The sequence below is a fragment of the Sordaria macrospora genome, chromosome 2, assembly GCF_033870435.1.
Source record: "Sordaria macrospora chromosome 2, complete sequence".
NCBI lineage: Eukaryota > Fungi > Ascomycota > Sordariomycetes > Sordariales > Sordariaceae > Sordaria > Sordaria macrospora.
Genome location: NC_089372.1, coordinates 5,860,170 through 5,885,370, shown reverse-complemented (window position 1 = coordinate 5,885,370; position 25,201 = coordinate 5,860,170). Strand labels below are relative to the sequence as shown.

General features: G+C 52.1%; 7 protein-coding genes across 7 annotated transcripts; 2 read left to right on the top strand and 5 right to left on the bottom strand.

Moving 5' to 3' along the window:
- Positions 1-2,572: 2,572 nt before the first annotated feature.
- Positions 2,573-3,655, bottom strand: SMAC4_05160 (uncharacterized protein; the record flags this gene model as incomplete). Its single annotated transcript, XM_003346851.2, has 1 exon — positions 2,573-3,655. Exon 1 carries the CDS (start codon positions 3,626-3,628, stop codon positions 2,573-2,575), a length of 1,056 nt encoding a protein of 351 aa, XP_003346899.2. The 5' UTR covers positions 3,629-3,655.
- Positions 3,656-5,537: 1,882 nt separating this feature from the next.
- On the bottom strand, positions 5,538-7,226 carry SMAC4_05159 (uncharacterized protein). Its single transcript, XM_003346850.2, has 2 exons — positions 6,632-7,226; positions 5,538-6,554 (listed from the first exon to the last, which is right to left on the bottom strand). The coding sequence occupies exons 1-2, from the start codon at positions 6,980-6,982 to the stop codon at positions 5,766-5,768; spliced, it is 1,140 nt and encodes a 379-aa protein (XP_003346898.2). The 5' UTR covers positions 6,983-7,226; the 3' UTR covers positions 5,538-5,765.
- A 238-nt stretch (positions 7,227-7,464) lies between these two features.
- SMAC4_05158 (uncharacterized protein) lies at positions 7,465-10,095 on the bottom strand. Its single transcript, XM_066090237.1, has 2 exons — positions 8,911-10,095; positions 7,465-8,850 (listed from the first exon to the last, which is right to left on the bottom strand). The coding sequence occupies exons 1-2, from the start codon at positions 9,592-9,594 to the stop codon at positions 8,017-8,019; spliced, it is 1,518 nt and encodes a 505-aa protein (XP_065946298.1). The 5' UTR covers positions 9,595-10,095; the 3' UTR covers positions 7,465-8,016.
- Positions 10,096-10,801: 706 nt separating this feature from the next.
- Positions 10,802-11,632, bottom strand: SMAC4_05157 (uncharacterized protein; the record flags this gene model as incomplete). The annotated part of the gene is made up of 2 exons (XM_003346848.1): positions 10,802-11,279; positions 11,412-11,632. The coding sequence occupies 2 exons, from the start codon at positions 11,630-11,632 to the stop codon at positions 10,802-10,804; spliced, it is 699 nt and encodes a 232-aa protein (XP_003346896.1).
- A 1,036-nt stretch (positions 11,633-12,668) lies between these two features.
- On the bottom strand, positions 12,669-13,841 carry SMAC4_05156 (uncharacterized protein; the record flags this gene model as incomplete). The annotated part of the gene is made up of 3 exons (XM_003346847.1): positions 12,669-13,565; positions 13,621-13,675; positions 13,732-13,841. The coding sequence occupies 3 exons, from the start codon at positions 13,839-13,841 to the stop codon at positions 12,669-12,671; spliced, it is 1,062 nt and encodes a 353-aa protein (XP_003346895.1).
- A 3,968-nt stretch (positions 13,842-17,809) lies between these two features.
- On the top strand, positions 17,810-19,349 carry SMAC4_05155 (uncharacterized protein; the record flags this gene model as incomplete). The annotated part of the gene is made up of 2 exons (XM_003346846.1): positions 17,810-18,203; positions 18,283-19,349. 2 exons carry the CDS (start codon positions 17,810-17,812, stop codon positions 19,347-19,349), a joined length of 1,461 nt encoding a protein of 486 aa, XP_003346894.1.
- Positions 19,350-21,940: 2,591 nt separating this feature from the next.
- SMAC4_05154 (uncharacterized protein) lies at positions 21,941-23,245 on the top strand (the record flags this gene model as incomplete). Its single annotated transcript, XM_003346845.1, has 1 exon — positions 21,941-23,245. One exon carries the CDS (start codon positions 21,941-21,943, stop codon positions 23,243-23,245), a length of 1,305 nt encoding a protein of 434 aa, XP_003346893.1.
- Positions 23,246-25,201: the final 1,956 nt, after the last annotated feature.

Here is a 25,201-nt window from a genome sequence, read left to right as displayed (position 1 = left end):
TCTACAACATGATCTGCCTTAGAATCATGATGTTGATCCAGGGAATCCGGGTCGCGATATTCCTCTGACGCGGAGAACGACCAAACATACGGCTCCGTGCTTTGGCCGGGAGCCAAAGCGCAGCGCTGAAGGTGATGTGTGGTTGGGTCCAGTCGCTATTCCAGAAGTTTCCATCGCTCTTATCTTCGATGTAGCAATGGAAGTGAGATTTTCCTTGATATTCTGAAGGCTTCAACTTCTATGCTATGGTGCTCAAGAAGCTGGAGCGTACATGAATGGGATGGATGCCCCGCTGGACCATATTGTCAGCTCCATGTCCGCATCGTGGCGCCAGATTCAAGACCACCAAGCCAGGGCCAAGTCCTTCCTTCCTATTTGCGGGAATCAACGAGGAAAAAAGAAATGATAAAAGGTAAGAATGCTCCTAGAAGTAGGAGTTTGCTGCTTCCTCGGCTGTCTTGATGGCTGCCTGCATGTGTTGGGCCGTGAACTGGGCCACCTGGCCTCCTCAGCCTCCAACTTGGCCGCCATCTTAGCGTGTCGGGAGACTTGCGCTTCCATGTCAGGTGTTTGTCGAGATGACCTTTGCTGCCCCTGCCGAAGGTTTTGTCGCAAGGCACGCAATGGTGGGTTTTATTCGCCTTATTCTTGGCCGCAAGTTCGCGGGCTGTTAGGGCAACCGCATGAGACGGGTTTTTTGGCGGTGGTGCCGGCGTTGATCTTGAGCTGATCTCGACTTGGTCGAGGTGTGAGACTTCCGGGTCTTGTGAACCCAGCCTCGAGAGCATGGGCCGACGCGAACCGACCTCCTGTCTACAGGTTCATGTTCTCAACTTGGGAACACCTTCCTGCACCACGACTTTTCTGCCTAGCTATTCGCAGAGTCTTAAATGCACCATGGAGGTGATCATGGAGAATGACCCGGTCCTTCCCCTCGGCCGTAGTGAGCTTGGATGCTGTTCATAACAGTCCGCAAAGTCCATGCCAGACACCTATTCCGCTGGGGAGCAGCAGAAAAACAATACAACACGATGTAAAGGCATCTGAGGTTGGCTTGGTGTTGGTTTTGCAATACCATGGAATGGTATCGCTCTTGGCGAGTGTTGTGAGGGGCAATCTGCCTCGGAAATCGGCCGTGGGCAGTTAGCCAGTAACCGCTTGGTATCGGGCACGAATGCTAATGCTGGGTTCGGAACTTGAGATCCTCTTCAAGCGTTCCATCGCCAATCCGGGCATTCTCGCTAGGACGCTTCGTAATGTACTCCAAATAGCGAACTTGCACTTGGCCGGCTTTTCGGCCGTGGCAGACGTCAATGATGAAGTCGCAGATTACCACATGGACCCGCTCGCGGTTTTGCTTGGAGAGGCTCGCCAACAGGATATAATTGCCACCCACGCAGTTGTGGCTTCTCTTAACGCAGACACATACCTGGTCGCCCATAGAGAAGCACAGCGCGCGACAACAGGACCCGGGGCAAAACCACCACCAGCAGGTGGTCTTCAGTCGGAGCCGGCGACAGACTGAAGAAGCAAACTGCCCCCAACTCGGACCTCATAGACGGGGAAGCCGGTGGGGACTCGGAAGGCGAGCCCCCTGTTTTCTCAAGGTTCCTTGCGGTCACGACTTGATCGTGAAAGGCAAGCAGCTGTTTTTCGATGTCAATGCGAACGAGCTGAGTCACAGGGCAGTTTTCGGCATAATATTTGGCAGAGTACGAGTCGGTCCGGATGAACGATGCGAGCTGGGTCTGATGAGGTTGATAAAAGCGGTTGCTGCACATACTCGTCGGGTGTGATGGTAGAGTTGAAGAGACCGTCGAAGGCCTGGGCTTGATGTGGAGGGGGCCGTTGTCCGTTGGTGACTTCTTCAGGAAGACGGTCGCTGATGTCTTTGCGTTGGTGAACTTCGCACTCAATCAATCCTTGACGATTCTAGGGCTACGAGGCAAAGCAAGATGACGGGAAATGGTGGATGATGGCAGAGGCAAAGGCAAAGGCGAAGGCGATGGCGATGAAGTTCGCAAGGAGAGTTCGATGTCCGGGAAAGGCGAGGTGCGTCGACGGAACCTTTCCTGCCCGCCCCGCCCCGTGTTCGATTCTGTTTTCGGTGTCTACGGTAAAACAGATGCACGTCACGGCGGGCTTGCAGCAGTGTTAGGCGATAATTGTTGGTGGGTGTTACATCTGATTGGGTCAAAATCCATCTCAGCCGGTCTTGTTGCTCTTCCCTCCGCTCCCGAGAACGAACACTTCACTTTCCACTTTACCAAGTCCAAGCTCATACCATAGACATTCCAAGAGAGACACAAGGAAATGTGTGGTAAGTAATATGTATTTGATGCAAAGTATGTACAAGCAGATGCAAATGCTGGCTAGGTAATGTAAAGTCCCCTATCTCCCCTCTCTTACAGTCCCTCTCTCTTTCATCCTCCGCTCTCCAGGACCATCTTCATGCCACAGACCAGGACGCCACGGCAGCACCACCTATCCCCATCCCTTCCACACTTCCTTTTCCTTCTCCAGTCGTTCCCCATCCATCCATCTTCTCACTCCCCCAAATCCCATTCCACGCTTAGAGGCACTGGCTATACCAATCATTAACCTTAGTGCAAACACTTCCACTAACACAAGTAGTAGGACCCGTCCAGCCATTCCCTCCACACTGTCCATACTTCTGCGCCGCACCACCACCACCACCAGTCGCCGGAGGAGCAGTAGTAGTCACCTGCGCATCTGACGTAGTAGCCTTGGTGCTAGTAACCAGCGTAGTCGTCGCCTTAGTCGTAGTAGCTCCCGCAGCAGTAGTAGTAACAGGGCTACCACCCGATCCACCACCACCAGGCACCGTCGCGCTCGCGGTAGCCGTAGCCGCGGAGCTGCTCTGCGGGATGGAGCTCACGGCGCCGGCAATCAGCGCGGGGCCAGGGACGGGGTAAGTGAAGTCGTTCTGGTACATATTGAACAGGATACCGGCGTCGGTAGCCTTGTAAAGCTGGGTACCGGGGACTCCCGAAGGGAGGTTATTGCCGGAGCCTTCAACCTTGAGGTTGAAGCACTGGGGATAAGCCTGGGCGCCGTTGGCGGAGCCAGCGCCGTGGAGTGCGATGATTTCGTGGCGGAGGACGTAGTTACCGGGCTTGAGGTCGGCGGGGATCTGGACGAGCCACGAGTTGCCGTTGTTGACTAGGGCGTCGGCGGCCCAAACGCCGTTGTTGTAGCCTGCGCCGTCGATCTTGAAGAAGCGCAGGGAAGTCTTGTCGACGGTCTCGCAGTCGCCGTTGCAGGCGGCCAGGTAGTCAATCACGGGACCCTTGTGCGAGTCGGGCCAGACGGGGTCCCACTTGAGAGAGATCTTGTCGCCGGCCTTGACGGTGGCGTGGCCGCCGGCGGGCGTGGCGGAGCGGTGGCAGATGATGTCCGGGGTGCCGAAGGCGTCGGGGGAGACGAAGCCGTTGTCCTTTTGGTCGGCCGTCCAGCCGATCACGGTGGGAGGGTTGGAGAGGTAGGGGAAGACGGCGGGGTCGTAGTTTTGGTACTCGACGCCGTTGACGATGACCTTGGAGACGTGGCCGTGGGCGGCGACGAGGGAGGCGCCAGCCAGCGCGGTGATGATGCTCTTGCGGGCCATTTTGGATGTGAAAGTGATGATGCTAGATGTGAGAAGAAGAGTGAGGATGCTGGAGATTCAGATGATAAAGTCTGATGTCTTCTTTTTCTTTCTCTTGATGACCTGGATCGACGCTCATCTTTATATCACTTGAGTGGGTGTCTAACACGGCCCCGCCTACACTAACGGGTCTTCATCCATGGTATCGGCGCTTGCAGTTTACGATTAAGGATGCCATCCCGGTGTTACCGCAACATCAAAGTCGCCGCAACGCGTGGAGAAGTGGATCAGAGTGCATCCTGTCATTAGACATGTGATGAGCAGGACTGGAGGCCAAGGGGAAAGTGCAAGCGCTTTTGGACAGCCACCACGTTTGAAGATTGGTAAGGTTCTTGGAAGTGGATGGGAATACCTTCGGGTGTGGATCGTCAGGGGCAGCTTTGTGTGTGCGGAAACTTCCAGCATTGGTGGAAAGGCAGGAGTTCAAGAGGGAACATCGGGTAGCGTTCCGTCTGAGGCTCTGAGTGAACCGGGTTAAGGGTGAGTGCTGAGTACCGGGACAATCGAGGGTGAACGGAGCCGAGTCCGGTTTTCTTGAAACCGCGTAAACTCTGCGTAGCATTTGTGTATTCAGCCGAACAGACCATGAATGACTTTTGGTTTGGCCATACTGGTCACGAATCATGGTAATGCGGCGCTTGAACATTTCTCTGACTTTCTTCATACTCGTACCCATACCCCGCCGCAGCCATATTTCTTGATACCAATATTAAGGCCCCAAATCCCGAGTGTCCCAAGACCTTTTCTCAACTCGGAACCCGAAGAACATGCCAAGACGATAGAGACGCCCACGACGATGCCTCTATTCCCAATTTAGCATTCGGAGGCTCTTCTTCCCCTGGACAGGGATCTATGCAGAGGGTTGCTCCTCACGTTTTATGGGGGGATGTAACGCTACGGTTGACCAGTTTCGAGCCAGTAGATCCAAAAAGGGAAACGCTCAGACCGGACTTGGTGGTGATAGTGGGTCCCACCAAGTCTTGGTGTTTTGCACGACGACGGACGACGGACGACGGACGACCGGGCACAACATCCAGAACGGCGACTACGGTCGTTCATGTTCCGTGGTATTGAAAACAGGTCAAGTTCGGTTGAAGGCCAGTCGAGGCGAAAGTGTGTCTGCAATGCAAGTTTAGGCGATGGCGTCGTCGACCAGGAATTCCTGCTGCGGAAAGATGAAGCCGCCATGTCTTGTCCTCATGCCATACAGTATGTTCCAGGTTCCGCCACCCAGGCTCCCGGAGTCAGAGTAATATCGCGACCGCTGAGCAATACCGGCGTGCATATGCGAGGAGCGGTACGGTAGTGCAGGTATGTACGATGATGCCCCTGATAGAGTTGTAAGCCCAAAACGAGTTTGTTCAGGTCGAGAATCATCAATAGCCCGCCAAATCCTGCCCCTGGCGAGAAGACCAAAATTGTTCAAGCGCCCGTTTGGCACCACGGCTTCGCGCCCGAATCTCAATGCCAAGATTATAAGAAGCTGGGGCAGACACGCAAAAGCACCTGAAAGGGGAAGGCATTCCCGATGCTACCCCAGGATTGAGACGTACGTCATCCACCCTTTCTTAACCACATGATGGTTTGTGCAGCCATCGATCGTGGGGAAAGCGTTTTGATCTTTTGGTCTGGACCTTTGGTTGCATCGAGCTGAGAGCTGGTGCTAGGAGAAGCTGGAGTCAAAGGCCGTACACCAAGACGGATCAAAGGCTGAAGATTCCGACGCTATTTCTTTGGTGATTGGAATGGTGATGGCATCTTCTGGGGAACGCCGAAAACTGTGTTCGTCTTGAACTGGTCACATCTCGAGACGTCTTTTCTTCCGTCAAGTGAAGGCATCTTCGCATTCGTATCATCAGAGCCCAAGGGCCTTCTTTAAAGATGTTCATTGCCTCCTTGATGCTTCCTGTCTAAAACGATTCTCTACCGAAAACCAAAATGATAATGCAAAATCCCAGAGATAGCCAATGTCTAGCGTTGCAGCAAGGCTACAATGATCGTTCAAGCACCTGGTCGTCAACTTATTCTGCCGGCGAGGCAAATAACAAGGCTGCCACCAGGCTTACACACGCCCAAACACCCAAATATCTACCCTGCCTCACTCACTCCTATCCTCCATATCCTCGCTCTTCACCCTCCGGTACCTTTTCCCTCTCTGAAGCCAATATCTTTTCGCCGACCAACCCAGCACTCCTGCCAAAGCCCCCAACACCAGCAAGAACAAACCCAAGTGATCACCAATCTCCAAAAACAACCGATTATCCCACCCATTCCACGTCCCTCCCCTTCCCTGCGTAAAGAAAACCCACTCATCCATCCCCGGCCGATCATCCATCATCAACCTATACAACCTCCCACTCTTCTCTTCATCAACCACCCCATCCATCTCCCCCCTCATATCCCTCCCCATCTCCAACAAAGCATGATACTCATCCCAAACCCCACCCAAAAACCACTGTCCAACCCCCCAACTAACCTCCACATACCTCAACACCCCCCACGCGCACCACCACCTCTTCCAAAACCCCGTCACCGTCTCTCCCCTTCCCTGCGGAACTGCCCCTCTGCCCTCAATAAGTTCAGCCACCACCCGTCCCCAAAACGGATGACCCGGCCTCGCAGCTAAGATATTATTACTCAACGCCCCTCTTCCGCCGTCCGTGATCCAGAGCGGGTAACTGATAAGTGGGTCGAGACTATTGGCAGTGGGTGAGATGGAGGGTAGACACCCGTTATCGAGGTCGAGGTAGATGCCGCCGTAGTGAAACAACAAAAAGTAGCGGAGGGCGTCGACGCGCTGGACGGGGTGCGGGTAGGAGAGGTAGGAGGGGAGGAAGGTTGGGTAGTAAGTGGTTAGGAAGGCGAGGGAGGTGGAGGGGGTCCAGAGCTGTTGCCACCCAGAAATGTCAGTCGTTGGGCGCTGGGAGGAGAAACAGGGAAAAAGAAGGGGAGAGAAGGACATACCCGATACTCCCAGCCCGGATTATTATCCACACAACTACGTCTCTGCGCATCCCAATCACTCGGCAGCGTTTTGTTCTCTGGGTCCTTCCAGTTGTGAAAGATCTGGTGGATAATCTTGGGGATATACTCCTTTGAGTCCTTTCGCGTTCCGGTTTCCCTTTCTCCTCGGAGGAGGGTGGTGCCGTTGAGGTAGGCATTTGCGACTTGGCGCTGGGTGATGGCGATGCCGGGGTGTTGGTAGAAGATGTGGATGAAGGCCAGGAGGTGGGTGATGAAGTAGTGGAGGGCGAAGAGAATGGGGATAGCGATGATTGCGACTCGGAACGCTGAGCGTACGAGTATCGGTCGCATCTTTGGTGGTCGTTGGCGCCGAATGTGGGCACGAAAAGAAGAGACGGAATGCGATGGTTTGGTTGAGTGGTATCAATCGACTGGCCTGCTCGGCTTCTGAAGGATGACCACCAGAGAAAGTCCTCGGTCGCAAAGACACCCAGACAATAACAGGTCTTGTGCCCCCACTACAATTGATCGCTCCTTCTATTGTCGCCGAATAAGTGCAATCTTGCGAACGAGTTCGAATGACAAAGGCACGATGGAGCAGACTGTTGTTTTCGTCAAGTGCGGTGTGTCGCGCGGATCCCTTGAATGTACCACCATGAAGCAAACATCATGCGCCGGACATGCGCGTCCCTGCAGGCGAGAAGATGAAATTTGGACGGCAAGCCGCATTCGCACAGTAGACTCGGGGTTTTACATGTTTTGAAACACGTTGTGGCGGACGAAAAGGAGTACTAGAGAGGCTAGAAATGATCGTCGAGTGCGACTTGACATCAACGGGGACAAACTCGGGTCTGATGATAGGAGAAGGTGACGTTGACGATTGGTGTTCATGTTTACGTACGACATGACATGACATGACACCCGCTTGTCAATGGAGTCTCCTGCAGCGCATGGAGCTTGACTGCATGGGCAATCCAGCCAGCGTACACAGTTAGTCACCATCAAGTGGGAAGGTCATGATGTGCGGTTGTTGACGGTTGGTACTAGTATCTTGAAAATCAAAACCATGACTAAACATTAACCGAATGATCGGTCCTCTATGATCTCGCAATGCGCTGCCGTATGTTCTCTAAGCCGGAGCAGATGTGTAATACAGATCGTAAAGATTGCGCTTGTTCATGTGCCCATGTCTTCGCTCAGCATCAAATTCAGATGATGGCAGTAACCTTCCCGGTCGTTTGCTCCTCTTCCCAACTCTCAAAGGCGTGGCCAAGGATATCTTCGTCCGAGTCTATGATGTTGACCTTGTAGTGCTGCTGATATTCGATCCCATCGAACCGTAACGCCTGTGTTCATCTCTCTGTCATCTCATACGGTCCGGTCTCCTAGTACTCCAAACAAACCATCTCCAACTCTCTCGCCAGCTTCCCATTGGGTCCACTGACCTTGCCCTCCACCTTCTCGCCGACAATCATCCAGGGACTGAGATTACACCTTTTCGACGCCTTTTCCCATGTCCAAGCCATGCAGTCGCTCCCCTTCTCATAGCACTTCCGTCCACAATCCTCGGCCGTCTCAACTCCTTCAACCACCGCCACCTCTCCACCACTTCCACCCGCATGATCCCAGTTGGCATACTCTATCGGCTTTGCCAGCTCGTCGGACGTCAAGGTACTCTGCCTCCAAGGCCTCGACATCCCATACACATCCCAGATGTCGCTCCACAGTAGCGGCTTGCTCACATTTCTGAAGCTCTCGCCCGCCTGGTGCATCTTTTCCGGCTGGCCCAGCCCATGAAACGTAATGATAGGACAGCAGAACCGGTCTGGGCGAATCTTGGCCCACCGCGGCGCCTCTCCACTGAACAGATGGCTGTATTCTTCTTCCAAATAAACTCCAGCTTTTATTAATGTTCTGGCGAGTAAACGGTCACCCCATGTTTCCGACAGTGATTCAAGGTGGGCGGTGCGCACGGCCTGCGGATTGTCGAGAATGAGAGAGGACATGGCGCCCTGGGATAGAATTATTCCGGAGCCGCCGTGGGCGAAGCGGATGCGGAAGTCGCCGACGGCATTGCCGATGTAGTAGGGTAGTTCGGAGTCGAGGTGGGCGAGAAGAGGTTTTAGGGAGGATTGGACGATGTAGGTGTCGTCGTCGACGAGCAGGTACCACTTCTTGTTGGGAAACTTGGAGTAGGCGAGTTCGAGGCCGGAAATGAACTGGTGGGAGGGCTGTTAGCGGGTGCCGTTGCGATCTGGAGCTGACACTGAGATACATACTTTCAGAGCATCAATCTCCCATCCTGTAGACTTGGCGAGTGTGTCTGCTTCTTCTTTCCCATTCTCTATAGCCTCAGCAAACTGAAGGTACTTTGCGACTCGTGGGTTGGACAACTTGGCGGCCGGTCCCAAGGAGCTCAAGGTCTGGTTGACGACATTGTGAATTGGCAGAGATGTGCCGTGGTTAATGGCCTCTTGACCCGGCTTGGAGGTATAGTCGGCGATGGCGAGGAAGTCACGGAACTTGTTGGAGGCGCTGAGAGCTTCGAACCAGGCGTTTGCTCTTTGGCGCGTGCCGTATCCGGTCTTGACGATGACGACCGTGTCTGTGCCCAGATCAACTGGGTATGCTGGTGGCGCAAACAGCCAATTCTCGACAGGGTGTGAGTTGAGGTAATGTTGAAACTTGTTAATGTTGAATCGGATGCCTAGACGGACAACATTGTCGTACGGGAGCATGATCCAGCCGAAGAGAAGCAGAGCCCCAAGGAAGAACAGTATGTTACGCAGTCTTCCGAACGGACCGTATCGCATTTGTCGCATGAGAGCGCGCATTCTGTGCCGCATGGTGGGGCTCCGTGAACACTGCTGGAGTAGAAAGCCGTCTTCGTTCTCAAGCTCCATGATCTTGACTCCTAGATCTGGGTCGCCAATGACGACGGGTTGTTGGGATGGGTGCTGCATGGTGGGACACGATCAGGATGGGAGAAGGAGGGTCTTCTGCCCAAGGTCGCATCGTTTGTCGCCGTGTTTCGCAGCAGAGCACAGCGTCAACAAAGTAGGTAGGGCTAGTACATTGAACCAATTCCTTGGTCGCGACGAAGTCGGTAGTTAGCCGGTCATTTTCAACGGGTTAGGTTGTCATGGGGGAAGCGAAGGAGGAGAGATGGAGGGGTGGGAAAAAGAAAGAGGAGGGAGACTGGCAGGGCAGGCCGGCGGTCACGGTGGATGCAGTGGAGGGTGGACGTCAAGGTGCCTGCTCTTGCTCCTTGGCCTCGCAGGGTCGCACTTTGCCTCACGCGCGCCGAGAAAATGAGCAACCTGCAAGAGCGGATCGCGATGTGATTGCCCTATAATGACAAGATTACCGGTCAATTACTTCGCTACGGATAACACGGCTCAAGTAGACGCGCGGTTTCTTCCGTTTAATTCTCCTGAAAATGTGTCCGAATGATTGTCGCTTTGGTCGCGATTTTTCAGGATTCAAAGAACCAACAGCATCGGAGTTTAATGTGCCATGGCCCGCCTAAGCCCTAAAGGAGATTGGCGTTTCTGGGCGTTTCTGGGCGTTTGAATCTCTCCGCATCTATCAGCATCACCTTGATTCTTCACACCTCGGCTTCAGTGTGACAAGAGCGCGTGAATTGGAACGTATCATTGGCCCTTTACAATTTCAATATCGAGAACGAACTGACATGTGCAACTGTTCCTGTCAAAATGGTCGATCAGATGCGCATTTCCCCGGATTTTCCCCTCGTTTTCACTTTTCCGGCAACGACCGGCAGCTGATCCACAGGTACCGCTGTGCGCTAACCACGCTAGGCGGGCCCCCCTAACAACGTCAACATCGAACAAGCTCACCAAGCATGCTCGGCAGGGACAACGTTGATTTCCGCTTCAACTCTGTTTTCACCAATCTTTGATGTGATGAAAATTACGGAATCGTTTTCTATCCTAGAGTTTCCACGAGAAAAGGGGGAAAGACAGCCAAATCCACAGGTCAATCGAGCACCGGGTTGATCATCGCGAAAGCTTCAATGACGTCATCTCCAGTCTGCTAGAGTTTCTCATCCCAACATTTAACCACCACAACCTTATTCCGACCACTGCTGGCCCTTATTCCAACAACCACCCATCCTTATCTCAACGACCGCCCCTAGGATGGAACCTCTCACGACTTCCCACCACCCACCACCGCCACCGTCGTCGGCACCGGCACAACCTCAACAGGCGGAGGCGCAACCCCAACCTCCACCTTCGCCGTTCCACTACTATCCTGCCCCTCAACAGCCACAATCATATAATTATGTTTCCCCATCTTCAGTCCCACGCTTTCCCACGCCTTGAAATGATTTCCCGTATTAACCGTTCCCCCGCCCGGTCTCTGCTCATACCTGATACTCCAATACTGAGCAAACGTCGCGGTGCCGATAATAGAGGGTTTGTTTACCCGCTTCTTGGTCATGATCTGGTATGTCCCGCCGTCGGAAGTGACGTTCCCTAGGATTTTGGCTTCCGGGTTGTCGGATGGGTGGTGATCCCCGTGGGCTTCGATTATGTAGTACTCTACGAGGGGGGAGGTGGTCCAGCCGTAGACTGCTAAGTAGGCGTTGCCGAGTGGAGAGAAGGTGGAGGTGTAGGAGACGTTTCTGGAGTGTGTTCGTTAGTTGGCTGATGGAGGAACGGGGTGGGTGAGAGATGATGCGTGGGACAGGTAAAGGGAAGATAGGGAGAGGAGACGAAGGTGGAGGGCGGTGAAACGAGAGGGGGAAAAGACTAACCTATTACTACCAGGATTCCACCCCTTTCCAATGACAAAGTTCCCCTTGTCTCCAGACCAGGTAACGTCGAACTTGCCCTCGGCGCCGTTCTTTACCGTCAGCTTGGGCTTGCCGTCAGACCAGTTGGACCAGAAGTAGTTGGCTGCTGGGGCGGAGGCCACGCCGATGATGGTGAGAGAGATGGCTAGGAGGCCGGTGAGGAGGGAGGTGAGGAGGAACATGTTGAGAGGGCAGCCTTGCAAATAGTTCACAGGTTGACAGGTTGACAGGTTGACGACGAGGAGCTAGTAATGTCCGGGATTTCTAAATAACCAGGGGGCAGGCTACTATGGAAAGGGGGACTGTTGTCTTTATATCATCTCAATCGGTTTCGGAGCCCAGACTGCATTGAAGCTGTGATAAACGGCCCTTCAGAGTTCAGACGAGTGTCTCCCCAAACTACCGGTAGCCAGAAGTCCGACCCAAAGAGAGCCAAGGCTGCTCAGCCTTCCTTCTCCTCTATATCACCTCCACTGTTATTATCAAAGTTTGCTTAGGGACGCTGATGTCCAGCTTGGCGGAAGCGAGAGGACTGTCCATGGTCTCTATCGACAAGGGAAATACCTTCATTTGCAATCTCCGCAATCAACCACTTTATTTAAAGTTTAGGCGGGTGGCCGATGGATGTTCTTTCTCTTCATGCCCACTGGTCAAGACTGGTCAGATGCACCCCGGATCTTCCCACGATTGGCGACGATAGGCGGCACTCATTTATACTACCGGGTAATATGTGCGATTGCAACTCTTGCTCTTTACCTCAGACTTGCCCATGTCTTTCCACGTTTTCTCCCGGTTCACTGCTCACATGCGTCCCAATGGGGCATGGGCATTGCCCTGTTTCCGTTTGAGCGATGAGCAAGTGCCGTTCTTGGCTCGGTCTGCTACTTCACAATATTTTCGGTGGCTAACTGCTTGGTATCTACGTTTTGAGAGGTGAAGGGATTCTTTAGCCGGTAGTGCTCTTTGCCTCTTATGCTCGGAACCCAGATCTACACAGCCGGGGGAAAGAGCTTAGACACTTGCTCAGTACAGCCGGTATGGGCATTCAAAACGCACAAGAACGTTTGAATCGGAGACTTCTATGTCAATTATAATGCTGCTACAAAAGAATGACTTACTGGAAAGATGGACAAGGGGTATTCTGCACAAAGGAGTCTCCATCACCATCAAAGCCTACCTACCCAGGTCGAAAGACGAGTGTCTTCCTCCATCACCACCCTACTTCTTCATCGGATGCCCCGCCATCCCCGGCAACTCCTTCAACCACCCATCCGTATTCTCATTCACAACGCTCTTCACCGTGCACTTATTCGCCTTATCAAACGCCTGCGTCTTCAATCCGGTGCACGACGGTCCGAAGCACTTGTTATCCATCGCATGCTGCAGTCGATCCCCTTGCCATCCAAACACATAATCGCCATGTTGTCCATACCCGGTGTTATCTCCATTGCTCAACACGAACGGCTGGCTGCCATCTGTAGGCCAATCAACCTTGTTGTTGAACTGCCGAGTGTCCCAGACTACTTCGTAGTGCACCTGTGGGATCTTGACCGGGTGGGTGGAAGGGCACTTGGCGTCTACGACAGCGAAGGAAGCAGGGCCGGAGGCGGGATGGGCAATGTGTTCCGTATGCGACGGGGAGTCCAAGTTCTTGCCGTCCCAGCAGATAGGAAAGATGACGCTTGACCGAATGCCGCCCGGGCAGGGCTGCTTGGGGAACGTCTCCGTGTCGCGCTGCGGGTCCATGCAAGGGGAATAAGTGTTGCCGCCAAAGTTGGCGCCCGTGTAGCATCGATAGCAGGATTGCATGTTCTTGCCGAAGCCGGCGGACTTGCGGCGGTTGGGGTCGCCGGAAAACATTCGGAAGCCAGGCTTGAAGGCTGTGACGGTCTTGGGGCCGGGCGCGGTGTAGTACACCGTTATGCCGGCGTTGGCAGCACCGATCTGGTCGTTGACCATCTGGGGAACGCGCTTGTAGGTGCCGTTGCGCGCCTTGAAGTAGACGTTGGCTGTCCAGTAGTTGGAGAAGTCCTCCGAGAAGGTGCAGGAGGTGCAGGTGGCCAGTTTGGAGATGTCGGCGTTGGGACCGGAGGCCATGGTTACGTTGAAAGCGTTCTGTTGGGTGTTAGTGTGGGTACTGGCTGTTAATGGGATTAGGGTGTAGACGTACGCCGCCAACGACCTGATGGACATGTGAAGAGGGGAGCATGCCCGGCTCGACGAGTCTATAGACGAGTGTTAGTATCGTCCATGGCCGTAAGTCTTGGGTGGTACAACTCACGGATCAATACGGTCAATGACTGCTTGCGAGCAGCCAAAGCGCAGCATGGTGCTCGAAAAGCCTTGTGCATCAACGGCAACTGCGAAGGAGAGCGCTCCCAGCCAGTACATGTTGGCGATAACGACGATACCTCGGAGGAGCGATAGGAAGAGTAAGCGATGGAAAGCAATGTTTGATCCAGGAAACTTTAGGACGTGACAATCTGGGTTGACAGAGAGCGCCATCGGGTCTCTTAAACGAGTCCAAGAAGCATCGAGCAGCCTGGCGTCATCGTCCGTTTTCAGCTTCACTGCCGGACTGGGAAGTCGATTTTGTACAGTTCACAATTGCCGGGTTGTGAACGGTTCCGGAGTGGGGGGCATTGATATTGCAAGCCATATGCGTGCCTATCGGATGTCGAGGTCCATAAAGACGTTGTCGATCCCGGGTATTCTGCCGGATCTTGATGTTGCGTTCCAATCCTCGGTCAGACAGACCAGATATGTGGTGGCCATGTGATATGGCCGTCGAAGTTTGTCTCAAATCAAGAGCGTTAGAACTGGTAACTGGTAACTGATAGGAAAAAGGACGGAAAGTGGAGGGTATGATACTTGCTGATTTTCGGCAGCATGAGGTGTGTTGAACGGCCTCCGAGACGGACCATCAATTGGCAGGCATTTGAGGCTGCTCCTGATAACATCTGGCCGGCATCCATCGCTTGAAAGGGACACAAGGCTTCGTAGGTGTGATACGAGCGAAGGCCGTTGGATCATCATCACCGTGTCCGGACTTCGAACGTTGGGCGTCGCATATCATGCTGGTCGCGATGATGTTGTTTGGAGATTGATTGGCCATCACGATGCTCTCATCTTGCCGTGAGGCTATGATGGCCTTTTGGTGGAAATGAAGGAGGAACTTCGAAACGGCAAACTTTTGCACTTTGCCAGTCTGCCGTGCGTATGAAAGAACTGAACCACCCAGAAATGGACGGAGTATCTCTCGTTCGTGCTTGCCTTCAAGTCGTGTGTCTCGTCGGCAGTTATCGACTACTTCAATGTCACGGGCCTCCCCGGTTACCAGCGGATACATCTAGTGATCGCCGCAGAATGCTTGGGGGAAGGCACCATGGTCGATGGTCGATGTCGATGGCGGGCGATTCCAAGCCCACTCAGAGCGCTCCCGACCCAACGGCCTATCGGCAGATGGAGGTTTGTACTTCGAGGTGGCAACACCATGCTTTCGGTCAAACTTCGGTTCTATCAAGTGGCAGTGAATGTTCTCATTGAGATCCTCGGACTACAGGGCAATTTTTCCTGCCTACTTATGCATATATGCATTATGATATTCACGAGAGAGTTCCCGGAGCCCAGTGCATGACCCAATTATGCATCATACAGCACCCAAATCCAAGACAGTCCGCTTCGCGGTGTGTTCGGTCTTGGGGACTTTGTCAACTCCGGCTCCAACTCCGAGTGAAAGACATGGATAGGACTATCAAACCCGCTATTCCGGCGCAAACATGGTCGGTGATGATGACATCCATCACTGTCCCCTATGTTTTCTAGAGCGGTTAGGTAGATATGCCACAACACAAATTCCTACGCTATTAGAGCTCCCATAATCATTGTTTGATATATGGACAGTAATTTTCTGGGACTGGACAGGCTTCGTGGAGGAGAGAGTTCGCTGGATCTCGAATGTCCTGTTGGCTCTAGCTATGCCTCTGAAGCTCCCAAATTCGTCCAAAAACTGCGCATCGTGGCCGCCGAGCGTATGCGCTATCATGCAGTTGCTTGTCGAGGTGCTTTAGAAAAGCTGCCTGACGTTATGTTGCTTGTGATTTGATTTTTTTTTTGGTTTTTTTTGGGGGGGTTTTTTTTTTGGGTTTTTTTTTTGGGTTTTTTTTTTTGGTTTTTTTTTTTACTTTATTCACGTACATGTAGAAAAGAAAAGAAAAAAAAAACAGTCTCCGTTCAGTGATGAGAAATAAAACAGCAGATTCTCCCACTTTCCTCAAAAAAAAACTTTTTTCCTTTTCATCACCAAACACCATATTCTGGACTGGCATTCAATCCTTTTCAAGCTTCGCCAAAGACCGACCACTTGAGATACTTTGACAGGAACCAATCCCACCGACAACAATCACATCGTCTCTTGAGAAAGAAAAAAATGTCGCAGATAAGAGGCCAGCAGAACATGCTAGGCCTTCATGGACTCCTAGTCTACCGTATTGCCACTACTTTTCCGGCTACGTTAGCCGCATTCCCCTTCCAACTCATGTGAGTCCTGCCCCTCCACCGATCGTTGCACTTTGCCTTTGTCTTTTTTTTTGCGGCGAGCCATCTCTGACTTCTCACCAACACCAGAAAGCAATGGATTGCACGAAAATTACGTTCAATCTTGCTCACACCACTCCATAGCCTGGGAAATCTCTCGCCCGGTATTGCCGCAACACTCACCAGATGGATTTCCACGTTCAAATTCGGCCTTTCGCGTCTCATCAGACCGTCAGCCTCGCCTCTAAGCATTCCAGAGCCACCTCCCACCGAGATGATGATTCTCGCCAGGCTCATGGAGTACTTCGACGGCCAGCAATTCGTACGTCGAGTCTCCCGCCAAGCATCCTTCGACCACGATCGTCCCGACGTCCGTGAACGCCAGTCCCGAGTCACCACGTACGAGATTTATGACTCGGAGTACAACCTGGTATTCAGTTCCGTGGAAGGCCGGACGCCGGTCGGCGGAGGAGTCCCATTCAGGCTGAGGTTGCCTCGTTGGAAGACGCCTCTACACTTGCAGATCACATCCGAAGAGTCCTGGCTCCGATTCACGACTGATGGACAGTTCATTTATGTATCGTCTCATAGAATGATCCTTGATTATGGAGATGTTATTACGTCGAATCATACAGGGGGGATGGGTATTGGGATCGTGAACTGCGGAAAAGGGATCAATGGAAAGACATCGCGGGAAGAAGGATTGTACGGAAAGGGATAATTAGAAAGGGATCTTCAAGGAAAATGCACGAAAGCAAGTGCCTATCTGTACCCCCACGCAAAGGGAATCCCATAAGGTACCTTGCAAGAGATATCCGCCATCAATGGAAAATACGATATTGGCAAATGTTTGCATGGAAAGTGTAGTTGGAAAGAATGATGACGCCTGGAAAGCAGTTCAGATTGTTCTTTGTTCTTTTTCTTGAACTGTATGAGATGTTCCCGTCGAGTGTCCTGACTGCGGGTGGTACTAGACTACATGGATTTTAAGTGGGTTTCGGCCCTCAAGGTACACGGCGACGGGACCGCGCCGGACATCATCCACGCCTTCCCTCCCCGTAGTGACAAACCTCAGACCAACTCCAGTAAATGTCAAATGCTCGTCCAATTTAACACTACCACCAAGAAAATTGTTCAAAGCATCAATCTGGCATCCCGAATCAATACGCCTGTCAGACCCGGGGTACCTCTGCTATTTCCGAGGTTACATTCCACCGCACAGACGCTATCAACTTCACCACGCTCCATGCATCGCGACATGCCCTGGATCATCATCAGCCAAGCTTCTTCCCGTCCTGAAACATTCACCAAGGTCAGTGCTCAAGACGGGGCACGTTTCATGCAACGCCATTAAGAACAATCTTGGAGTGTAAACATAACCACAAATGCCAAAAGGCTGGCTCACATCCTCCAAGTGCTCCAACGCCATCGCGTTTCGCAACCCGCTAATGTCTATTTGGACGGAAATGGACTGGTGCGGTGTGGGAGGGTAGGAGGATAAAACAGTTACAGTTTGGACGTCAAGTTAAAGGTGGGTTTCACTCAACCCACGGATTGATCGGTTGGCACTGATACCAGATAATGGTTGGGTAAAAGACGAGGTTGGAAACAAACGGAGTCAATCCAGAGCCCGAAGATCATAAGACCTCGAAGATCTTATATGGTGATAAGTACCCCGTCTTGGCCGCTGGAAGGGGACCTGTATCAAAGCCCTGTTCTTCGATCTCAAATCTGCCGTTACTTCAGCTTTCGCTCGTTACGCCTATATATCCACTCGTTTACGAACCTAGGTGCTTGGGACACTCCCACATACCACGACAAGAATGGCACGAATAACTGCATTGCTCTTTGCAAGCCTCTTTCTGAGCCCTCTATCCGCCGCATCTCCAACAAGAGCCAGTCCTCTCTTGGCCAGCCGACAAGACACCGACAATGAAGGCCTCCACTCCCTCATGCTCGCCGCCGGCAAGCTCTTCTTTGGCACCGCCACCGACGTTCGCTACCTCGACAACAAAGCACACCAAGCCATCGTCCAAAACCCCAATGAGTTCGGCATGATCGTCCCTGAGAACAGCCAGAAGTGGGGAGAACTGGAAAAGGAAGACAAAGGGAAAGTGGACTTTACGAATACGGATATCATTGCTGCGCAGGCGAAGGGGAATGGGCAGTTGTTTAGGTGTCATGTTTTGGTTTGGGGGGCTCAACTTCCCAGCTATGGTACGTATTTCCTTTCCCATTTTCCAATGTAAGCGCTTGTAGAGGAGGGAGGATAAAGTCTGATACTTGGCGGCAACAGTTACATCTACGTCGTGGACCGAGAAAACACTAAGTGATGTGCTCCAAGCCCACATCACCACTACCGTCACCCACTTCGGCTCCCAATGCTACTCCTGGGACGTAGTATCCGAAGCCCTTTCCTCTTCTCCAGATTCCAACACTCTATCCACAACCTCCCTTTTCCATCAAGTCCTAGGAGCCTCATACATCCCCTTCTCCTTCTACTGGACATCTCTCGCCGCTGACCCTTCTTCAAAACTCTACTACAATGACTTCAACCTCGAGCTTTCACCCTCCAAAGCGCAGGGTGCAGTGGACATTGTCCACCTCATCCGCAATTACACTTCTCCCACTGGAGAAAAGAACAAAGCGCGTATAGATGGCATAGGCCTGCAATCCCACCTCTTCGTCTCCTCCGTCCCCTCTTTACCCTCCCTCACATCAACCCTCGAACTCTTCACCAACCTCTCCCTAGAAGTGTCCTTCTCAGAACTCGACATCTCCCACTCCTCTTTGTCCCCGTCCCCCAATGCTACACAAATCGAACAACAAGAGAAGGATTACATGACCGTCATCTCAGCCTGCTTGGCCGTAAAAGGGTGCGTCGGGATCACGGTGTGGGGGTTTAGTGATAAATACAGCTGGGTTAAGGATGCGTTTCCTGGAAAGGGAGGGGGGTGTTTGTATGATGAGAACATGAAAAACAAGGGGAGTTGGTTTGCTGTGGCGGAGGTGTTGAGGAGGGCGGGGGTGGTTAGGAGGGGGGCTGTTGCTGTTGATGCGAGTTTGGATGGGGAGGTGGCTGTGGCTGTTAATTCTACTACTACGGTCGAAGGAGAAGGAGGAGGAGGAGGAGGACGAGATCCGGATGAGGCGGTTAGAAAGGCGGCGAGGAGTGGGGAGTTGATGAGGGGGGTTAATGGGACGGAGTTGATGGTGGCTGCTGGTGAGGAAGTTGGAGATGCGCAGGGGAAGGGGCAAGGGGTGGTGAATGGGGCAAGGAGATGGGTAGTTACGGGTTGGGGAGGATGGGTGGTTGTGATGGGTTGGGGTTTCTGGGGTTTCTGGGGCATTCTTTCTTCCTGAGAAGGTGTGGGGGCTGTTGCTTTGCATGCTTGTAATGTGGGTGGAAAGGAAAACAAGACACGTTCCAACTTACAGCCATTAGCCACACTTTGGGGAGAATTTCATCACGCATCCAGACGCCTGCATTAAGGGCTTAAACCTCTTGATGTCGGTGTAATCTCGTGCATTTTCTGGTTCTGTTTCTTGTGCGCTCATGAGTGCAGGTTACCTAGGTATTCTTGCTTGAAATTGGCATGAAGGAAGCAAGGCAGCTTGGTAGAGCGCAAAAAAAAACCTGAAATGAAGATGTAGCTGGAGACGTGTCGGACATTGACTTCATGCACGAATATTTTCTGCATGCCCTGCAGTTCGATCTAACACGTTTCCTCCCATTTTTCTACCGACCGATATTTAAGGAGGGATCCCCCATTTTTCCTTTGCTCCTCTTCCTCAATTCGACCAACCAGACCATCCTCATCCACTCTTTCATCAACAAGCGACTATTACAACTCGAGAAGACGACTCCAGTTTCCACCAATTCGCTCGCTTCAACATCAACTCCTCTCTTCAGTGACAAAATGACAATCAACATCGACAACCAGCCCTCCAAGACGGCCCACCGTCGTCGGGTCCGCTTCGACACCTTACTCTTCCGCTCCTACTTCATCACAATAACCACCTCCGCAGCCTTATCCTACGGGACCTGGCTTCTGTACTTTCTAATCTGTTTACTCCCCCCAATCGAGCCAATTGAGCCCCTTGAGACAAAGACCACAACGACCTCACAGTCAGACAGTACCTCTACCTCTACCTGTACTACCGGCATCCCGTCTCTGCAACCACCCCTCTTCCTCATCCTCATCTGGTTGTTCGTAGCCTTGGTTACCTTTCTCCTTATGCCCTTTGGTTTTCCAGCGCCCCTGGGCTATAAACGCCGCTCTTTCTGGCTGGTCCGAGATGTCAGCTGCGGGGACGGGAAGAAACATCTAGGCTACGATTTGGAGAAGCAGGAAGTGTATTACCGCTTTGACTCGGTCGATTTGTTTTTGGCCAAACAAGCGTAGAGCCGGGTACGGCTGGCTTAGGTGGCTTCGACCGATCTTCTGACGAGCGGATGCGGATCGCAAGATTTTGGGTTCGGTACAGTGATAGGATTGACTTGAGTAAAAACAAATCAAGTGAGTGGAAGCGGTAGATGGGAGGGGGGGTGGAATTGGAGACATAATGCGCAATGGCCTTCCCATGTCGTGGGGATCCGACACCGTGTTACGATCCAACCAAAGTTATGTAAGCTAGCTAGATAGATAGACCAATCAGGTTGGACCCGAAGGCCCGAAGGCTTCGGGTCCCCGGGTCCGTAGTATCGGAGGACCCGAAAGGTTCGGGCCCTCGGGTCCGGTACACCGGGTCCAGGGAAGAGCAGTATAAAAGAAGACCTCCCGGCCTTCGTTTATAAGGCTCTTCAGCAAGCAATAGCTATCACAATCTACCAGTACCTTTCAGCTACTACTCCGTTACTCTATTGTTCTATCCCAGCGATAATACTCCTATGCTTGTAACGGTTCGTCACACACCGCGGTATCAGCGAAATGGTAAGTTCCTTCCTTGTGGTTGTCGGTTTTACTTTGGTCAACTTTTGACATGGTCGAGATATGCTGAGTTGCTGACCGCTGCATGTGTTGTGCATTTAGGCTACGGCATAGAAAAGACCCTTACGAAACGATGGTACGGATCACAAAACTTCGAAAAATACATCGGCTAGAGTCCATTGGGAATTTTTCCCTTTATGGAATGCCTAGACATGGGTTCAAAGGGCATAAACAGGACGGTCGATTGTGGGCGAGAGTATCCTCACGGTGTATTCTTACGACAGCTTTATGTTTCCCGCCCGATGCATGACAGACGTTGCGGCGGACTTAGAGGCACCCTGCGTTTCTACGTTTGTTTTTCTACCGACAATAAGATACTGGGGCGCACTTGAGGATCAAATCTGGATACGAAGGGTGATGGAATCTCCGGCATGGAAGAACATTATGGGTTTGGCGGAGAGATGGTTGAGTTGCGAGTCGGGGGAAGTTTGGGGCAGTGCTTTTTTTTTTTTTTTGTTAGGATTCATAACTCAGCAACGTGTTTCTTTATCTGAGTTCCTTGACACTGCTGATCCATAACCCGGAACGTGGCGTTGGCGGATCTGCCCGATCGAGGGTCAACAAACAACAAAGAAAAGATGATGATAATGATATTCCGGATTCAGCGTCTTAATTGAACTTGGCCCTTAATGGACCTGTTGTCGACAAGGAAACCGTTTGGCTGGGACACCCACCGTGAATAAAGCCTGCCGCCTCGAGGCAGTTGGCCACAAAGGAATGAACTGAATAAGAACAGAACTCGGTCAAAGATCTGCCCACCAAGATCAGTTAGTATAAAGCTTTGCCTGTTGGTATTATTTCCCCGGTTTATCTCTTCGCTGTAAATTCAAAAAGATCATCTTTCATCCCATTAAACGCATATCCGTCCTTTGTCTCGTGTGTACAATTTAAACGAAACCTTCTTCAACACGACCATTCCTCCACGCACCTAAACGCAGCATCTATATTTGCTCGTTTGGTATCATGGAGTCACCCAAAATCACCATTTCTCCTCATGAGGAGACGTTCTCGTCTCGGTCAGAGGAGGAATTTGGCAAGGAAAAGACATCCGTGATGGAATACAGCGACAACAGCACTTCTCCTCAAGATGAATCACTCCTTCCAAAAGGGGACATCGTGACAGAGCCTGAAGAGCCATATGCCATAGACTCCACTGCCGATAGTGATGTCGAAAAGGAAACATATCCGCAGTCGCCGAGAGAGACCATTCCATCAGCCATGGAAGAGGATTATACAATGGAATACAACAAAGACAACACTTCCCCTCCAAACCAGCCATTCCAACCAGAAGAGGACATTCCAATTGTCACTGAAAACAAAGACACGTATGCCATGCACTCGGATAACGACAACAATTCAGACAACGAATCGATCTCGCCGGTGAGAGCAGTACAAGATGTCACGAAAACCTCACCTGTCCTGAAGTCCAACGATGAAGACAGCAATTCTCGCGAGGAATTATCCTCGTCACGGGATGATTTCCTCACAGGACAGGCATCTGCCGCGGAAGAGGCACTTGTGGACAATGACATGCCAACGACACCTGACATGGGAGGGACCCGTTTCGAAGACAATGCATCCCCCGTGATCAGCGAGCGGGAACAGCCATCTCCCATCGAAACGGATCATTCTGTCCCGGAAACGACGTATCCCATGGAAGATCCATTCGTCGACGTCCCTTCCGCGGAAAGCCCGACTGTCGCGGAAAGGACAGCTCCGACTCTGAGGGAGACGGCACCTTCCACGAACACGACACCCGTCAAGCAGAGAACGCCTGCCAGGAAAAGAACACCTTACACGCCAAAGAACCCCGTCAGGGTGAAGACGCCTGCAAGGGAAAGGACATCTCCTCTGGCGGAAAGGACTCCAGCCGCTCCTCCAAAGATACCCGTCCTGGCACCCCAAGTCACGGACAAGCAATCCAGGTTGGAAAGGGCACGTGCAGTGCGGGAAAGCAGAGAAGCGCGTTTGAAGGAAAAGGGAGGAGAGATGGAAAAGACACTTGCCACGACGGGAAAGGGAGCCATCACCAAAATGAGGGAGAGTTTCACCAAGTTGAGGGATAATTTCAGAGCGGAGCTTCATGACCTTCGGAGCTATCAACCGAGCTCTGACGCGGATGAACCGAGTCCTAACGCGGATGAAGCCCCGAACAAAGCAGCGGTATCTGTGATATTCCTTCTCGGATCCTACATTTTCCTCCTTGTCACCATTTGTGGCCTCGCTGCAACTTCTGTGTTCCCTTTCCTCAACAGATTCGTGTTCTGAGCGGTTCGACAGCCCAGGTGCAGAAGGAACAGGCATGTATATGGGTCTCGGCCCGGCCTCAACTTATCACGAGTAGTTTGGTGTATCGGAGGGCAGGAAGAAGGCTCTTGCCATTTTCATATATAGCAGCGCACATTAATCAGTCGTTTTCGAATTGAGATCTCTCTGGTGATCATCAGGGACACTGTTGCCCTTGTCTTTGCTCTTCCCCCCACACGTCGCGTATGGTACTCCCGCCTGCGTCATGTGCTGACCGGCGGCCGCTGCCCCTCTGCAACTGTTTCCTCGTTTGAATCTGATGGCTCGTGCGCTTCTCATGCCCCTTCTGCAGGTGGCTCTGGTCCAGGTATCTTTCTGCGGCCTCTGAACCTAACTTTTGGCTCCTTCCGTTTGCTCAGCCTTCTTCCTTTTCTTCAACAGTCCAAGTCCTTTCCCGTGACCACCCCGCAACAGACTCGGACTCCACTTCTCGAACACCGTGGCCGGCCCGCTCAACAACGCAGTGTCGATGGTTCAAAATAACCTCCAATAACAGAGATGCCCACGGCTAGGGTATGGAGCAGAAGGAGAAGACGGCGATTATGATGGCGACGATTGTGACCGGTTGCTACTGCATGGCATCAGTGTGATGAACTTCCACCCTTCCACCAGTTGCTCCTCAACAACCTCTCACTTATTCCGAAGACCAACAAACCCCGAACTTCACAAAAAAGAACTGGTTGTTTCCAAGTAACCACGACACAATCAAGAGCATGGTAATCCTTCCTTTCATGTCTCCTTACCTTGAGGTGCGCATGAAAGGCGATTCTGACTTGAGAGGCAGTCGCAACGGCTCGGGTAGCAAGAGACAAAGTGGAGGCGTCACGACCGGATCTTGCGAGGCACGGCATTCGAAACAAGCGATCACAACAATCATTCACCTGCAATAACATCGAGAACCTCGAGGAAGGAATGCTACGGGTGGACAGTTGTATGGGGTCGCAACTTCTTTGGAGCAAGGAAGCAAATTTCTGGCGTTTGTCGAAATCCGTCACTGGAAGCTTGCCAAAGGAAAGTGCGCTTCAAATCAGAGTAGGGCATGGACTGAGGAACAAGTCCGAACAGGTTTCATGAGGCGGAGAAGGGGAACGCACAAGGTCGAGGAGAACACTTTGTACCATATCGTGTAATTGTCATCTTTCCGTTGTAATTTGGCTTCGTTCACCCAGTTCTCCCTATAAAAAGCCACTACACGTAGTCCAATATAACAAACTTAGGAAGAATTGTTTGAAACTTTTACGTATCGACCAAATATGTGCATGTAACTCACGACCTGAATCTACTTAATCACAGTAGAACTATGCCTTCCTCATCGAGTAAAAGGCACAACCGACAAGCAAGAATGCCTAGAAAGGATGACCAGAGATGGCAAGAGCCAGACAAAAGGCATTCAGGGTGGAGGCAGTCCCGTCACGGAACATGGGATCACTGTCCGAGTGAAAATTCCCTTTTCTTTCTCGGTCCCGGCGGTACACTCGTGACCGCCGAGCTCCTGTCGAGTACCTCTACGGCTAGATAATGACGCGATCATGCTGCCTGTTCATCTCGTTGAGGTTGCCGTCTTGAAATAAAATGGAAGGTACGGGAGCCTCTGCCAGCGTGGCAGCAAATTTGGACTCCCACTAATTTTTTTTTTTTCTCCCACGAGTCTTTCAGGCAGCCGCTCCCCTCGTCTGCCGTCGTGCCCCTCTCTGCCACCTCTCTCCTATATCTCTTTTCCCTCTTCATTCTTAAACCTCTTCTTCCCCCCTCATCCTTTCCCTCACAACACACTCTTCATCCTCCATCATCAAAACTTTCTCCCCATTTCTTTGTCGCTGCTTGCGTTCAAGAACGTCAACAGCACTACCAACTTTCATCGGCAACAGCCACCACTCCCGTCTTCAGTCTTCTCGGCCGGCCACCGGAGCGTCATCG

Excerpts from the sequence above, each read along its gene's own strand:
- SMAC4_05158 (XM_066090237.1), bottom strand. The coding sequence starts at position 9,594 with ATGCAGCACCCATCCCAACAACCCGTCGTCATTGGCGACCCAGATCTA. Across the intron at positions 8,851-8,910 it reads GGGAGATTGATGCTCTGAAA|TTCATTTCCGGCCTCGAACT; the intron begins GTATGTATCTCA and ends CCCTCCCACCAG.
- SMAC4_05159 (XM_003346850.2), bottom strand. The coding sequence starts at position 6,982 with ATGCGACCGATACTCGTACGCTCAGCGTTCCGAGTCGCAATCATCGCT. Across the intron at positions 6,555-6,631 it reads ATCCGGGCTGGGAGTATCGG|CTCTGGACCCCCTCCACCTC; the intron begins GTATGTCCTTCT and ends GGGTGGCAACAG.